Genomic DNA, 18,466 nt, shown 5'->3' with positions numbered 1-18,466 from the left:
ATCTTCAAATTGTATTCCAATATCACATGTGTGAAGGGAAACAAAAGACAGAATAAGGATTTCTCATTTCGACAGAAGCATCTCTTCATATTAATATTCTATAAAATCCCTTAATGGTATGGCCATATGAGGTGAAAGCTACGACCACGTAGGGTGAAACGGTAATTTGTTATGTAATCTTGATTAGGAAGATTAGGGCTATATTTTACGGTAGTTCTAATCAAGATTACATAAGGAATAATGAATTATTATCAATATTGCTTCTCTTTATTAATCTATCTTTAAACATAAATAATTCACAAATCTCACGAATTAAACCTTTTATGAATAACTTTAGAAAAGGATTAAAGCGAAATTTAAAGCGATGGGGTCAGTCCTATTTCGCGAATTCACAAATAAATAAATAATTCACAAATCTCACGAATTAAACTTTTTATGAATAACTTTAGAAAAGGATTAAAGTGAAATTTAAAGCGATGGTGTCAGTCCTGTTTCGCGAATTCACAAATAAATAAATAAATAATTCACAAATCACACGAATTATACTTTTTATGAATAACTGCAGGAAAGGATTAAAGCAAAATTTGAATCGATGGGGCCAGTCCTATTTCGCGAAATAACGCGAAAAATTGTTCCCTTTTCGCGAAATCGAACATAAATTAGTGTGAACAAATCATGCCTCTAAATTTTAAGCTATAGCTGAGGCTTCTTCTTCTTCTTCTTCTTCTCCTTCTTCTTCTTCTTCCTCTTCCTCTTCTTAGAGCACCACTGAAAGACACATAGACGTAGAGATATTTAGGGTGATCTACTATCCTGTTTTCTTGTGACCCTATGTTTTTATTTATTTATTTTTTATTTATTTATTTACTTATTTATTTGAGAAACCAAAACAGCGAGATGCCGAATTACACAATTCCTCAGTGAAAGATATATTTACAATAGAGTAAGGAAACAACAATTAATAATGAAAATAACGGCAAATGAGAAGAATGAGGAAAATTAAAAATTGAAAATAAAAAGAAGAGAAGATTTGTTGTTGTTATTGTTGTTTTGTTGTTCCTGTTATTTGACTACCCCTTAGTCCATTTTCATAATACGGGGACTGGGATAAAATTTACGTAATGTTTTACGGCCGGATGCCCTTTCTGAAGCCAGTTTCAGTTGAGGAGCTAATGAAGATGAAATGAATTATGATGAAAACGAACTGTCCCGACATTTGTCTGGAAGTGAAAATGGGAAAATTTTGAGATATGTAATTTATAATGACGAAATAATTTTCCGATTTTAAGACCAATATATTTTTATAATTATTATTACCGATTTGAATATCCTTTCAAGTGCTATAAATTCAAAGGAACTTTGGAATGACGGAATTTTGCTCTTAAAAGTGCTCTTTAACTTTCCACTAAATCTACTGAAACGCACTTTTATAATACCGCTATGTCCGAACATAATAATAATAATAATAATAATAATAATAATAATAATAATAATAATAATAATAATAATAATAATAATAATAATAATAATAATAATAATACGGTAATAATAATAGGCCTCATAATAATGGAATGTCTGCAGAGAAATAAGGAAAGAATGTCTCACTACTATGATAAATCGGATCATCCCACAAGTTCTTGATCTAGAATTTCAAATATCACTTTTACTAAGATAGAAGAAAGCAATGATTTTCTCTACCTGCAGAGTTAATAGGGCCTACATTATTTTTACATTTTTATTACACGAACGAAGTTTATGATCAGAATTCAATTGTATATCTAGACGACTTAACAGATTAGAATAAGCTCTCTGATCAACAGCGACTACAATATCTCGGAGCGTAATATCAAAACCAAAATGGTGGATGTAATAGGGGGATCAGCTGCGAACGTTCAAGGTTAGGGCATCATCTAAATAACTTCATTTCTACGCGAAATCTTCGCATATTCGATTGCTTTCCTCCAGGAACTCTAAAATTAGTATTTTAAAAAATGTACTTTGTAAACAATAAATGAAATGATACATAGTAAACGAAAAGAAGGGTACCACCGAATGCATTATTTACGTTAATTCGTTACTTATCATCTATATATATAAAATAACTTGTACTGACTGGCTGACTGACTGACTGACTGACTGACTGACTGACTGACTGACTGACTGACTGACTGACTGACTGACTGATTCATCATCGCCGAGCCGAAACTACTGGACAGAGAGAAATGAAATTTTGGGAATACATTCATATTAACATGTAGGTGCTCGCTAAGGGAGGTTTCTTGGATATTCCATCGCTAAGGGGGTGAAAAGGGGGGTTAATTTTTAAAATGAGGATATCTATATCTCAAAACTTAAAGGTTCAGAGTAATAAAAATTGGTATTTGGAATCTCCTTTAAAAATAAAGACGCATTTTTTGTGAGTGTATGACCACCTTTTAGGAGGAGACTTATATCTCAAGAACTGAAGATGTTACAGCCATGAAAATTTAAATTTGGAACCGCCTTTAAAAATAAAGAAACACGTATTTTTTTGTTTTGGAGAAACCAAATAATAGGGGGTGAAAAGGAGGGTGAATTTTTAAGATGATTGTATCTATATCTCGAAACTGTAAAAGTTTACAGACGTAGAAATTGGTATTTAGAATCTCCTTTAAAAATTAAAAAACTCGTATTTTTTTTGTTTTCTGAAAATCCCAATAGGAGGGGTGAAAAGGAGCGAAAAATGGGTTGAATGCCATTAATGAGGATACTTATATCTCAGAAACTGGAAATATTACAGACATGAAAAAAGGTATTTGGGATCTCCTTTAAAAATATCGAAACATTAATTTTTTTTGTTTTTGGAATATCTAATTAATGGGGGTTAAACAGGAGTGACAAATTGGGGTGAATTTTTAGAAAGACTATATCTACAGTATATCTCAGAAACGTAAAATGTTACAGACGTAAAAACTGGTATTTGGAATCTCCTGTTAATGTAAAGAAACATGTATTCTCGGAAAAATGCAATGAAGGGAGGGGGGGAGGAGGTTAAAAAATTGAAATATTAATTGAATTAATTGTATGAGGATACTTACATCTAACAGAAACTAAAGTTGTTACAGACGTGAAAATTGTATTTAGATCTTATTTAAAAATAAAACGCCGCGTTCTTTTTGTGGGGGGGGGGGGGGAGGAATCATATTTGGGGGCGGGTGTGAAAAGGAGTTGAATTCGTTTCATGGGGACACATATCTCAAAAACTGAAGGAGTGTGAAAGTAAGTGAAAAAAAGGTAAATTATTTTTATGGGAATACTTATATCTCAAAACTGAAGGTAGCACACGTGAACATTGGTATTTGTAGGAATCTCCTCTAAATATAAAGAAACACGCTCTCTTTTTTGAGGGGGGGGGGGGGTAAATCAACTTAACCACGGGGGTGGAAAGGGAGATGAGACCAATTGATTTTACTGTTCATAATGTACTTATAAGAAGCCTCCGTGGCTCAGGTGGCAGCGCGCCGGCCTCTCACCGCTGGGTTCCGTGGTTCAAATCCCGGTCACTCCATGTGAGATTTGTGCTGGATAAAGCGGAGGCGGGACAGGTTTTTCTCCGGGTACTCCGGTCCTTCCCGTCATCATTCATTCCAGCAACACTCTCCAATATCATTTCATTTCATTTGTCATTCATCAATCATTGCCCCAGAGGTGTGCGACAGGCTTCGGCAGACGGCGTAATTCCTATCCTCACCGCTAGCTCGGGGCTTATTCATTCAATTCCTGACCCGGTCGAATGACTGAAAAGAGGCTGTGGATTTTCAATGTACTTATTTTGATCATAAACCGATCATTATTAATCTTTCCTGGGTTCGTTTTCAAGAGCCATCTTTTCCTTTGGAGAACCTTCTTAGATTACAGTTGATTCTCCTGGCATATAAAGAAAAATTTAAACACATTTGAAATAAACGATAGGAATGAGATTGACCGTGCAATTGTTCACCTCTATAATAACGTCAATAATGCACGGAAGTTTGTCATTCGTATCGCCAGAAATCCTGCGCACTTGCCTACGGGCGACAATGGTGCTGATCATACTGTCATCAATGACAATGGCAGCAGATGTAATTTACCGCCAAGTAGCGGTCTTGCATCTTGCTGTGGGGTCCAGAACATCAATAATAATAATAATAATAATAATAATAATAATAATAATAATAATAATAATAATAATAATAATAATAATAATAATAATGTTCTAGACCGTCGTCAAAATGTGCGGCCCGCGCTGGAAACGGGTCCTGGACGGGTAATGACTACGAATGCAGTCCGGTCGCGGGTTCAGTACCGCCAAGGCACCCAAGAGGACACCACCCCAGATCTCCTCAAGGATTTGATCCACATTAAAAATGCTTATAGGAAAAGATGGCAAAGATTTAGGGACCCAACTGACCGGGTGGAATACCTGGACCTAGCCCGAGAAGTACGAAATCGATCGCTGGATAAAAGATTGAAAAATGGGAGGAACTTTGCCGTAATCTCTCATAAAACGAGTCAGATCGTGAATTTTGGCGGAATCTCTCAGAAAACGAGTCAGATCGCGAATATCGGCGGGTTATACATAAAATATTAAGTGTTCAATTATAAATTTCAGTATAATACCGTAGCGAAGCACGGGTATCTTGCTAGTCGTTTATATGATTAACACAACACTGACACAACGAAACATGCAAATAAATAAATAAATAAATAAATAAATAAATAAATAAATAAATAAATAAATATCACATGCAATAGATATATTTTAGCGAACCGTTTAGTCTAAAGACAGCATTGCCTATTAAGACTGAATTGCTAGAAAATTCAAAGGAGGTTAATGTAAACATATAGGCACATCTCTATTTATCCGCTATTCAGAAATTAAATTCAAATTTGGATAGCATTCTCAGAAATAACAGTAACCTACTCTCGTTATGTATGCCACAATAATTGTATGATAAAAGATGTCCATAGCTAGAGCAACTTTCCGCCTCTCGATAGCTGTGGAATACAGGTCTTTCGTGGTCATACTTAGAGTAAACTTTAATAACTTTCTTATGGACCTATTCAATCAAAATTATACATGATGAGATAGTCATGATGTTAGTTCTTTGTATTGACTGATAGGCTCCTGTAAATTAGTAAGAAATTGTAGCAGCCCATATCAGAAACTAAAATTTCCAATATTATCCCAAAGCAAATTTTATTTTCCTAAGTCTTACTACATCCATATCACTATCAGAAATCAAGAAATCCGATAAAATATTCACTAGGATATAAATCCTATTGGAGATGGAGAAAAGATACTCATCATAGTAAATCCAAAGATGACTCATCAAATTGTACAGCTGTTAAATTGAAGATCTTCAGTTCCTCCACATTGCAGCATCCACTTAAACGTCTTGGTTGGCACACTCATATTTTGTTTATGAAACACCTTCACATTCAAGTAACTCAATACTTCGAAACTTGCACTCATTGATGGATATCGTCAAATCTGTTACCATCGTCTACCTTAATAAAAATAACACTACTACGCTTCGTTACTACTTTAAATGAACCAGCTGTTTGTTCTGAAATGGTAAAAAGTAGATAAAATCTTGTTCGCAGAGAAAAATTCAATTCATCTTCTTAGAATACTCACCACTTTCTGTTGGAAAGGAATATTCCCTAACAAAAAATCATGGTTCGATGTGTTCGTTAAACTTAAGCATAGGCCAGTGGTATATTGTGAAAATGTATTCTTATCAATCAATCAATTAATACTGATCTGCATTTAGGGCAGTCGCCCAGGTGGTAGATTCCCTATCTGTTGCTTTCCTAGCTTTTTCCTAAATGATTTCAAAGAAATTGGAAATTTATTGAACATCTCCCTTGGTAAGTTATTCCAATCCCTAACTTCCCTTCCTATAAATGAATATTTGCCCCAGTTTGTCCTCTTGAATTCCAACTTTATCTTCATACTGCTATCTTTCCTACTTTTATAAACGCCATTTAAACTTATTCGTCTACTAATGTCATTCCACCCCATCTCTCCGCTGACAGCTCGGAACATACCACTTAGTCGAGCAGCTCTTCTTCTTTCTCTCAGTTCTTCCCAACCCAAACATTGCAACATTTTTGTAACGCTACTCTTTTGTCGGAAATCACTCAGAACAAATCGAGCTGCTTTTCTTTGGATATTTTCCAGTTCTTGAATCAGGTAATCCTGGTGAGGGTCCCATACACTGGAACCATACTCTAGTTGGGGTCTTACCAGAGACTTATATGTACTCTCCTTTACATCCTTGCTACAACCCCTAAACACCCTCATAACCATGTGCAGAGATCGGTACCCTTTATTTACAATCCCATTTATGTGATTACCCCAATGAAGATCTTTCCTTATATTAACACCTAGATACTTACAATGATCCCCAAAAGGAACTTGCACCCCATCAACGCAGTAATTACAACTGAGAGGACTTTTCCTATTTGTGAAACTCACAACCTGACTTTTAACCCCGTTTATCAACATACCATTGCCTGCTGTCCATCTCACAACATTTATTATCATATTTATTATTAACTAGCGAATGTACCCGTGCTTCGCTACGGTATTCTACATTGTATTCGGTTATCGAAGTAAATAGTGTACATGCAGTAAATAAGATTGTTTTAAAATTGCATGTCTCTTAGCGTTATCCGAGAAAGAGCATGGGGAGTTCCCCGTACGTTGTTTCCAATGTAAAGTGTTTGTTACGGATTTGTGATATAGCGGCAGACTCACTTGCCTACTGCCATTCACAATCGAGTTGGGAAGTTTACATTATAATTGCAGGCCCCATTGCCTACTACGCGGACAGAATCGATTTGGGGAGTTTTCGTTAATATGGCAGCCACCTTCCTACTTCCAGACAGATTTCAGTTGAGGAGTTTTTATTATAATGGCAGGCAATTACCCTACTATCACTCGAAATTGAGTTGTGCAGTTATCATTATAATGCCAGGCCCATTTTCCTACTGCCAGCCAGCTTACTGCCAGTCACATCAAGTTGGTGAGTTTCCATCAAAATAGCAGGCCACTATGCCTAATGCCAGTCACATTTTAGATGAGGACATTTCTTTATAATGATAGGCACCCTTGCCTACTGCCAAACACAATCGGGTAGGGGAGTTTTAAACAAAACTGCATGCTCACTTGCCTTCTGCAAGTCAAATCGAGAAGGGAACTATTCATTATAATTGTAGGCTTTCCTTACTAATGACAGTTACACAGGAGTTGGAGAAGGAACCCTTTCCTACTGCCAGTCAAAGTCGGTGTGGGGAGTACTTATTACAATAGCAGACCCACCCTTTCTCGATCGCTAAAAATCGACATCAGTGAATATATATAGATCGACATACGAAAGTATATGCGTATTTACAATATTGAAGACCTTCATTTACAGATTAACTGCTACTAAACGTACGTCATATCGACAAAGGATTATACCATAAGACACGCCGGATTTAGTGGCCTAAATGGCTGGTCCTATGATATGTCATCTATTCTTGGGTCAGATTGAATTAGAAACGTGGAACAGGGTAAAGGTTTTGTAAGATTATCTCACATTACATTACTTTTCGGATACATACATAGCATTTGGCTCACATATGGCTACTGGGTGGGCCAATTTTCGTGAAGAGTTTAATGATTCTGTATTTCATATAAGTAATTGAAAGTATGAATTATGCATGTGAAAATTCCAAATTGACTTAACATCGATTAAAGAGAAAAATCAAAAGTAAAAGGGATGCAGATACGGCAAAAAGTCATAAGACCACGGTTGTAGATCATTCCAAATTGAACGGAGATTGTGCAATCCGTTATAGGATAGGAATTTCCGAAGGTCTGCACCATCATTAAAATTGCCTGCGTATTTCGATATTCTTCGGGGATTCAAAGTGAAAAATTTAATGATCTAGGAAGTTTTCCGTTCGTTACAGGCTTAAACGTATAATTTTGTCAAATTTCAATTATCTTCTTTTTCTTCTGGCAGATTATGGCGCAATTTGGATTTTGGGCGAGGCGGGTAAAAATTAGTACTTTCAGGAAACTAAACCAAAAATTATGGAGATGGTCATTATTACCCCTTAAACGGAAAGCTGTACGAAAATTTCGCCAAAATAGTCAGTGTAGAGGCACACAGTCGTTACGATTTGATTTATATAGATAAGGAATCTGCTCCATGTAAAACACCTTTTGGGCTATGTCCGCTGGACTTAACCTGCAAAAGTGACCATTCATGATATCTCCCTTAGTAATCCTCCTGACGAAAGAATGCACATGAAAAAAAGGTTTAGAGGTGGAATTCCATCACGTTTGGTCGATTTCCAGTCAGGTTGGTCTTGTTCTGTATATGTTGTGGAAGAGTAAAATCACCATTTCGGTTCCCTATAAACCGCCAGTCCATTCCGGAACATGAAATGTTATTTACGTTTAAAACCTACCTTTGGACAGGTGGATGCTAAATATAAATTTTGGTTCGAATGTCTTCAGTAGTTTTCAAATTGTAAGGAGTACGCTTTACACGCACCCGCTCGGGAGTTAAGTCCGATGGGACTTGTACAGAAAAACGGTCCGTTAATGATATCTCCCTTATTAATCCTCGTATCGAAATGATGCACATGAGAAAAAAGGTTTAGAAATTATCTACCAAGGTAGGTAGATTTCCATTAAGTTTGGTTGTGTATATTTTGTGGAAGTGCAAATTCACTGTTTCGGTTTCGTATAAACCCCCAGTCAGTTCAGGGATTTAGAAACAATATTTGCCCAAAACCTATCAAGGACAGGTGTATTCTAAATATGAGTCTTGGTGGAAATACATCCAGTAGTTTGTAGCACTCGCGTACATACGGCGTAATTAAGGAAGAAATAATACAGTTAAGAAAGTTGAAAGTAATAGAAAATGGATTATAACTGCGGACAGCCGGATAACGACAAATATGTAAATGCCAAGTGAATGTATTGGAAAATCAAATGCCCTTCAATAAATTATGCTAGTGTGAGTAATGGATATAATAAAGCGGTAACAGAGGAGAAATTTAGGTCAGTGATTCTTAGGTAAACAAATAATAAGAAGATGACTAATGGTGTTATTACTTAATCTATTCGAGGGCGGTTATAATATCCAACGATATTCCGCCAATATCCCGCAGATAGGCCGATTGACGCCTCTCTTGCCTTCTACCCAAGGAACAACCACGAATTTAAAAGCATGATGAGGAAAATGGCAATACGTTACTTCCCTGCTGGCATGCAGTCAGAGACGTTGCCATGGTAACCTGTAGTTTCGTTGTCGGTCTGTCGGTCACTCAATGCAGAGCATGATACCAGCGGAAAATTGTAAATTTCTCCGTCATGTGAAGAGTAAGGTAAATTATGAACATAACGAAAGTTGTTTATAATGAAGAGACGTTTCACGTACGGTAAACGAAGTTTACAGAAAATCAATAGTATAAGAGAAAATGGAGGAAACCCATTCTGGTTTTCCTATAAACCACCCGTCTATTCGACGATTGTAAAATAATATGCATATCGAAACCTTCCCCGAGATGAGTATTCTCTAAATATGAAGTTTGGTTGAGATCTATCCAGCCGTTTCGAAGTGATGGTGGAAAAACCATTCAGGTTTTCCTATAAACCCCCGTCTATTGAAAGATTTTAAAATGATATGCATATCGAAACCTTCCCCGGGATGAGTATACTCTAAATATGAAGTTTGGTTGAGATCTATCCAGCCGTTTCGAAGTGATGGTGGAAAAACCATTCTGGTTTTCCTATAAACCCCCGGTCTATTCAAAGATTTTAAAAAATATGCATATCGAAACCTTCCCCGAGATGAGTATACTCTAGATATGAAGTTTAGTTGATATCTATCCAGCCGTTTCAACGTGATGGTGGAAAAACCATTCTGGTTTTCCTATAAACCCCCCGAGTATTGAAAGATTTTAAAATGATATGCATATCGAAACCATCCCCGGGATGAGTTTACTCTAAATATGAAGTTTGGTTGAGATCTATCCAGCCGTTTCGACGTGATGGTGGAACAGACAAACAAACAGACAGACAAACAGACAAACAGACAAACAGACAAACAGACAAACAAACAGACACGAAACGTAAAAACCACCGATTCCGTCTTGAGTTGACCTAAAACGGATAAATATCTGAAAAATTGGCAAAACAAAAGAAATTACAGACAGCGGACCCCCTACAATTTTATTTATATAGACTACCACAAAAACAGCTTCATGATCACTAATACCATCTATTACTTCAGTTTCCCTATAGAGCTCATCTGGTTTTATCAGCACCACATCCAGGATATTTTTCCCTCTGGTTGGTTCCATCACTTTCTGAATCAGCTGTCCTTCCCATATTAACTTATTTGCCATTTGTTGGTCATGCTTCCTGTCGTTCGCATTTCCTTCCCAATTTACATCTGGCAAATTCAGATCTCCCGCTACAATCACATTTCTTTCCACGTCGTTTCCCACATAGCTGACTATCCTATCAAATAATTCCGAATCCGCATCAGTGCTACCCTTTCCCGATCTGTACACTCCAAATATATCAAGTTGCCTATTATCTTTAGAAATGAGCCTTACACCTAGAATTTCATGTGTCTCATCTTTAACTTTTTCGTAGCTTACAAATTCTTCTTTCACCAGAATGAACACTCCCCCTCCCACCATTCCTATCCTATCTCTACGATACACACTCCAGTGCTGTGAGAAAATTTCTGCATCCATTATATCATTTCTCAGCCATGATTCAACTCCTATTACAATATCTGGTAAATATATATCTATTAAATTACTTAATTCTATTCCTTTCTTTACAATACTTCTACAGTTCAACACTAACAATTTTATGTCATCCCTACTTGATTTCCAGTTCCCTTTTCCCTTATCACCGCTCCCTAGGCCATCCCGTTTCCCTGAATGTACCTCCCTATTACCCTTCCAAACAAATTTCCTAACTTATCTTCAGTCCATTACTCAAATCTGGAAATTTATTTAAATATCCTAGATCAGTATTTTTGTACAGTTTTCTGATTGTTATATTGCGGTGGGCATTCGGTGTATGATAAGGAAATTGCTATTTATAAAGCTCTTGAAATGGTAAATCTCTTTATTTCTTATTCTGATACCATCTTTTCTATATTATTATTCTATATGATACAACACAAGTTATGTATATTCTTATGCATTTATGTTCCAGCTGACAAGAGTGAGTCCCCTACAGTTGTATTGGACCGTATAGATGTCACTGCACATCCACAAACACTGCAACAGCCGCCACCTCATCTTGGAGGGATAGTTCCGCCTATCACTGTGGCGGATGGTGTGGTAACTCCAGATCCATTCCGAGATGTCATCCGCACAGAGCCTGCCCCAGATTTACCTTCTCTCATCAGTGACATTATGCCGTATCTTCTAGAACGGCACACGAGCGCCAGCACAACCGCATCAACGTTACCGGCAATTACAACAGCTGACACGACACCAGCAACCACTTCAGCAAAAGCAACGACAACATCAAGAACAACTACTACTACAAAACCTCCTCCGACCACGGCACCGGCCAGTCATGAAGACATTAAAAATAAAGACACAGAAAAAAATGAAGCGGAAAAGGAAGACGATGACTCTGGATTTTCTTTTGATAGTGTGTTACAGTTCTTGTTTTCTGCAGATCCCACAAATCCTCCGCAACCACCGGCACCAACTATAACTCGACAGCCACCCAACAAATCAACCCCATCAACTTTAGCCCAGAAGACAGCAATTTCCAATGTTAGTTCTGAATCTGCAACAGTGTCAACAGAAGAAATCCTTGCACTGAACACCACCCAACAGTTATTAGAGATATTCAACATCTCTCTAGATACTAGAGAAATGTCTAGTACGCCAGAAAGTGTTGCCAGTTCTCCCGGAAGTAGTAGTGTGGAGCCAATTCCGGCAGATTCTGGAGCTACATCTGGTTTGCTGAAGCTTGCGGGATGTAACATCTACGGTCGTATGTACCGAGTTGGACGTATTATTTCAGAACTCTCGGGGCCGTGCCTTGAGTGCATGTGCACTGAGGTAGGCGTCCAGTGTCGCGCTCTCGACTGCTGACATAAGCAGTCCTTGTGACTATCCCGCAGTCGGTACTGGGGTCGATAGTGAAGTATTTTATAGGTTACCTTCTTCTGATTACGTCAGCAGAACGGAAGTTTTAAGAAACTGGAAGTCAACTTCCCAGCTCACGCTTGATGAATCTCCCTTCACATTAATATTTTCGGAATTTTACTGCTTAGTAGCATGTTTAAAATTAACATTTCATGGACACTGAATCATGTTAAGATTAGATAGAGGAAACATAGTAGACAATTATTTTGTAAATCAAAGTCAATTCGTTGAGGACCTCAGGGGCGAAGCGTCAGGGGAGACAGGGTAGACATCGTGTACCCTTAAAATGTTGTGAAAGAAATATTGTCCAGTTAAATCAATTACTTTTTAGAACATTAATTATTTCCAGATTCGTGACATTATTGTTTTCCCCGCTTTACTTATTTTCGTCTCACTTCGGCAATGCTAAGGCTCGCGTCAATAACACGAAGCACGTGGGCGAAAGTAGACGCTGTCCATTCTGTGTATTTTCCCTTTGATTTTCAAAGCTTTCAGATAGAGCAACACTAACGCTATCTGTAGGAGCTGACTGTGGAACTAGGACTTTCCTATAGCGAGATGTCTCCGCCCAGTAGACAGACTTACCAGCGTCTCTTCTTGCTCTCATTGGCTAGTATTTGGATCTCTCTTATAAAGGTGCTCTTATTGGCTACCATCTTAGACATGCTTTTAATGTTATTAATTTGAATTTACTTTATTATAAGACACATCTAAAAAGAAATTAATAATATTTAAATACGAAGTATAGTAAACTTACACGTAATAAATTAATGACAGCATCAAAACCCTTCAAGTACGTGCATTTTCTTGCCCGCCAATATTAGTTGCGGTATTATAACTTCAACAACTATTGTCTTCCAGTCTTAATAAGGTAGGCTACTCCAGAGTACGCATACGGAAAAAATTGCTTAACTTGATGCTGTATATTCCGTTAAAGTCAGTTTCTAGTGAACGCGCTATGAGTGTTTTCAAACGAATTAAAACGTACCTATTTAAGGAATTGGATGACCAACCAGAGACTGTCTACCTTGGGAACTCTAGCTATAGAGAAGAAATTTCTGTGGAATCTTAGCAAGACGCTTGACTTCAAGATGAGAGTAATAGATATATTTGTCGAAATGAAGGACAGGCGGATTAAACTCATTTACAAGAATGTTGTTTAAGGTGACTTGTACGAAAAACTATTTATTTCTTATTTCTCTTATTAAATCTATATACTGGTAATATTGAAATATATTGCTATTTTTATTCTAAAAGTATGTTGTTATTTGACAACTCCCGCGGCCTATTTCGTCTATATTTAAAAACGAAGCAAGTGCACGTAGCGTAATATAATACTGAATACAGATGTATGCGTCGAAAACAAAATTCCATATGAATATTCCATATAATAATATGATTAATATGATTAAAAGAATTTAAATAAAAGAAATCTCTGGCTACCCCCTTACTTAGTTCACGCTTCGCCACTGGAGGACCTTACTTTCAAAATTACATTTTCCGAAGAGATCATCGGTGTTGATTGGGCAATCTCATGTTTCTAGCATGAACTTCCTTCAGCCAATACCAGGCATTTCTGGCACGCAGCGGCTATCTGGTCCATTTTAGGATTCAGCTAGGATTTTCAGGCCGATTACTCATCCTGATACCAAGTGATTGTTCGGCCGGAAATCCAACCTCGACCCTCCGGATGGAAAGCCATCAGCTAAACTACCAAGTCAATCACCGCCCTCGCTCTGAAGTTTCTGATACAAGAAGAGAAATTTCTTCCTTAAACTGCAATCTTCAGTTTCTGTTTACGTAAAAGGGTGGTACTGCATCTACCGTAATTTGCTTTGAGCAACCTAGTCGGAAAATCATAGAATTAGTAAAAAAATCAGATTTTGGCAAATAGGCTAAATTGTCACTTCTCCCAAGTCCTGGTGGGATCGTAATTGATCCATGTCGCATTTGACGCAGTTTTGCTGTCAGATGCCGTTCCTCCATGTGGTGTGTTGTGTTTAAATGAAGAGATGAGTATTTGGACAAAAGAAGTACCCAGTCCCCGAGCCAGAGGAATTCACCAGAAGCGGTTCGACCAGGAATTGAACATGGGACCCTCTGCTGCTCATTAGCTCAAGGATCCGTTCGTTAAATGACCAAGTGCGCTATTTGAGCTTTCGAAAAGAGAAATGTAGTTAACGTAAACCGTTTAAGATAAAACTATTTCTTTAATGATTTCATATATCTTATAGATCTTGTGGGACTTCGGTTCGGATCCGGATCCCAATGCTTTTTCTCCGGACCTGAACGATTTATACGATGTCAAGAGTAAGAAAGAGAAAATTACAATTAAAAACACTAAAAATATCTTAGAGATGTATACGTCCCCTGGCCTAAAATAGTATTTGCTCTTCAAATGTCAGTGAGCGATTATTGCTATCTATTCAAGGTCACTTCCCTGCCTCAGTTACTAGTAAGCCGTTGCTTGTTTCGCACACGAATTTAAACATAACGCATTGTTTATGAATCAGTGTAAGTTTTCAGTTATTTCAGCGAACGTTTGCGTCACGAGGGGCTACAAGAGGCGTAAAGTGAATTCTGAAAATCTCATCTTGAAGCCTGAATGGGCACTGCAATTTTTTTACGTTTTGCCTGAATGCACAGACGCAAGACCGATTATGTTTAAGAGAGGGGAATTTAAAGCGGTATTTCGACAGGAAACATTTCAGTTACGATCAATAATTTTCAGCTGATGGTTAAACAGTTGAAATCTTAATTAGAGGCTGGTCAAGAATGCATGAGCAGTGTTGCCAGATTGAGGAAAATTTCCCACGGACGACGGAAAAATCCGTGGTGAAGTTAAGGAAATATGTGAAAAAGGAAAAATCGTAAAATGCCAAGAAAACGTAGGAAATTTTATGAAACTTCACGACACCACCCCACTTCGCAAGACTCGCCGCGGACTGAACCGATGTTTATTGTCAGGCCTTGAGACTTGAGATGGGCGCATGCGCGGTGGTCATCCGTGCGGCTTCTCGTCAGACGAGTATAGTACTTTTCAACAATGCAAGCAGTAAACAAAACGGCATAATCTATGACATAACAAATAATGATCATCCTTTTAATATTTCTATTTTTGATGGAAAAATGATGCCATTTTTGGAGTAAATTTCTCAGTTTGGATTGTGGTAATCGAGCTATTTTCCGATAAGACTGAACACGAGCAGAATATTTTATTACCCTCTCCTGTTGCCACCTAACAAGCCAAGAGACTTCCAAAGCTGATCGGTAATCAGAAGTTGGTAAACGCATACCAGAAGCTAATACCAGCCAGAGAAATTTTCGAATTCTCTGAAAAGAAAGTAATTCAATTTGTGTACTTAAAAAAAAAGATTACTTCGACAATTTGTGTTTTTAAGTCATGATGTTTGTAGTAGGATATGACAAGAGGAATGATAAGCCGAAACAATTTATTTGTAAGCGATCGAAATACAAACTGGACATACTTTCTAACAAACCGAAGAATAAAATACTTTGCACATTAAATGTGATGCCCACTTATCTTACAACTCAAGATCTAATCTCTGTTAATGAGCTAAAAAAGGATGTATTTACTACAGTATACCAGTTTCCCCATTACTATTTCTAAAGACGTAGTTATAGGGAGATCTATGTAGTCCAGAGCCTCTTGCTATTTTCTCTGCGTTTTATTTAACAATACTTCATGTTTTATCTGAAATTATTAGCTGATCAACATCCACTACAATTGGCTCTCACTCTATGATCATATCAATCAATCAATCAATCAATCAATCAATCAATCAATCAATCAATCAATCAATCAATCAATCAATCAATCAATCAATCAATCAATCAATCAATCAATCGATCGATCGATCAATTAATCAATCAATCAATCAATCAATCAATCAATTAATCGATCAATCAATCACTACCGATCTGTATTTAGGGCAGTCGCCCAGGTGGCAGATTCCCTATCTGTTGTTTCCCTAGCCTTTTCTTAAATGATTGCAAAGAAACTGGAAATTTATTGAACATCTCCCTTGGTAAGTTATTCCAATCCCTAACTCCCCTTTCTATAAACGAATATTTGCCCCAATTTGTCCTCTTGAATTCCAACTTTATCTTCATATTGTGATCTTTCCTACTTTTAAAGACACCATCCAAACTTATTCGTCTACTGATAACGATCTCAAATCACTCACGTGACATGAATTGACTTGTTCCCATTGAAACATTGAGAATGCATGAAGCATCTTCATTGTGGTCTCTGATTTGCCATATTTTGTAATCTTCTTCCATGTGTTCGCCGTTTCAAAGGCTCCTCTTTTTATGGTTCCTTTCCATGTCTTCTTTGGTCTCCTTCGCGCTCCGTAAGGTTCAATCAATCACTACTGATCTGCATCAGTCGCCCAGGTGGCAGATTCCCTACCTGTTTCCTAGCCTTTTCTTAAATGATTGCAAAGAAAGTGGAAATTTATTGAACATCTCCCTATCCCCTATCTCCTAGCCACCCATTAGAATCTAGAAATTTGTAAATTTCACTCCAGTTCAATCCAATGATTTACTTGCTTTTATCAGTGTGTGACCAGTCCACTTCCATTTTATTAGTTTAGTTTCTGCTTCATCTGGGAGCTCATAGATAATTTGCCAGTGGTTTCGGGCCATCTCATATTATTAATTAGCCACACACAACGGTTTATAAAAGTTAAGACAAGATAATTTTCCTGAGATTTGGTATTGGCTTCTGGATAAAACACTACTGTTATATTAAAACCCCTTAGTCTTATCACGACATTTTGATTGCTTCAGAATTATTTTTAAAATCCAAGTGTGTTCAAGAGTAGTGACGCTTTAAGTGACAAATCCACACAGTTGGTTATGTGATTGTCTCCAGGTGACTTTCTGGAGTTTGCTAGACTGTTCTGAACTATTTAACTAGGATGTGTGGACGAGAGTTATTGTGAACAGTGTTATTTACCTCTACTAATTGAGTAATGTTCGTGGATGTTGGAAGATATTCTATCGCTCATACGCCTTGTGGTCTATTTTTTTCCTGCCTATCTTGCCTTATTTTATCTGCTGTGTTTGTGAGATGATTTAATGAAGATGAGTGTATGTCTTTTGATTGAACTGATGCTGGTTATTATTTATTACGCAAAATTACTTTCTAATTTAAACATAATAGTTTTGTGTTCGATATTAATTTAACTTATCACTTTATGAGGAAACGAAGAGTGTAGCCAACAAAAGTATTATGGATTTAAATTGCTTTCCAAAAATGTTTAACATTTGTTTGGCGTTTCATAGCAAGTAGTGACAGTTTTGTGCTTGATATTAATTTAATTAAACTTATCACTCATTGAGGAAACCACGAGTGTATGAACAATTGTGTTAAGGAATGACAACGTGCTTCCAAAACAGTTTGATTTTCTAGATATTTCCTGCAAGTAATGAACAACAATATAATAATTTAGTGTCATTAATTTAGAAACAATTAAAAAATTCATGTTGTATTATTGACAGGTGAATAAGTTAATCACCTCTTTGGTATGTTTGATAATTCAAATACAATGTTTAATATGTTTTTGGAAAAAAACGTTTGATTATTTGAAACCATACGTAGTCAGTGAGGTTAATAACATGTCTGTAGAATGTTTACTTTTTCCGATCGTAATTTAGGCTTTTTAGCAGAAGTATAGATATAAAACGTTATTCATTTTTATTTGGAGGCTGTAATTATGTAATTATGACAAACACATGCTTTTATGGAGAGAGGAATATATTTCCTACTCACAGTCACGTAAAGTGCAGAATTCGTTATTAAGTACAGGTTAGGAATACAATTCTTGAAGCAAATAATCAATTAACCAGATTTTCAGTGTTGTTCTCATTTTAAGCCTATAGTGGAATTTTTGAGACAACTCAATATACTCATAAAATGGTGACAATCGGTCGTCGGAACTCATTTGATCTGATTCCAAACGGATGTGGTTGATTAGATCAGAATTATACCGTACAGTATATTCGTAATATCCATGATACTTTTATTGAAATTAATGTCTCTGATGTTGTAACGAAATCGCTACGTGCAGTAAAGTCTTCGGCTACAAACTGTTAGAGAAGTTGAAAGGTATTTTTTACGCTTTAATTAGGATATTATTTTAGCCTTTATTAGGGAACTAGTGAACTGATTATAGTAATTGATCCTTTCGTAATTTACTGTACTTAATACAAGGCTGAGAAA

The 18,466-nt window shown here is 36.8% G+C and overlaps 1 protein-coding gene across 1 annotated transcript in view; it reads left to right on the top strand.

The window, feature by feature from the left end:
• LOC136879364 (mucin-3A) overlaps nt 1–12,162 on the top strand; it is a 187,018-nt gene extending 174,856 nt beyond the window's left edge. Inside the window, exon 13 of the mRNA XM_068229094.1 lies at nt 11,264–12,162. Within this exon, the coding sequence (XP_068085195.1) occupies nt 11,264–12,162 (899 nt within the window). The remainder of the gene's footprint in view (nt 1–11,263) is intronic.
• The last annotated feature ends 6,304 nt before the right edge of the window (nt 12,163–18,466 follow it).

This window comes from Anabrus simplex, chromosome 8 (assembly GCF_040414725.1).
Source record: "Anabrus simplex isolate iqAnaSimp1 chromosome 8, ASM4041472v1, whole genome shotgun sequence".
Taxonomy (NCBI): domain Eukaryota; kingdom Metazoa; phylum Arthropoda; class Insecta; order Orthoptera; family Tettigoniidae; genus Anabrus; species Anabrus simplex.
The sequence above is the reverse complement of the archived record's forward strand: the minus strand, read 5'-3'. Positions and strand labels throughout refer to the sequence as shown.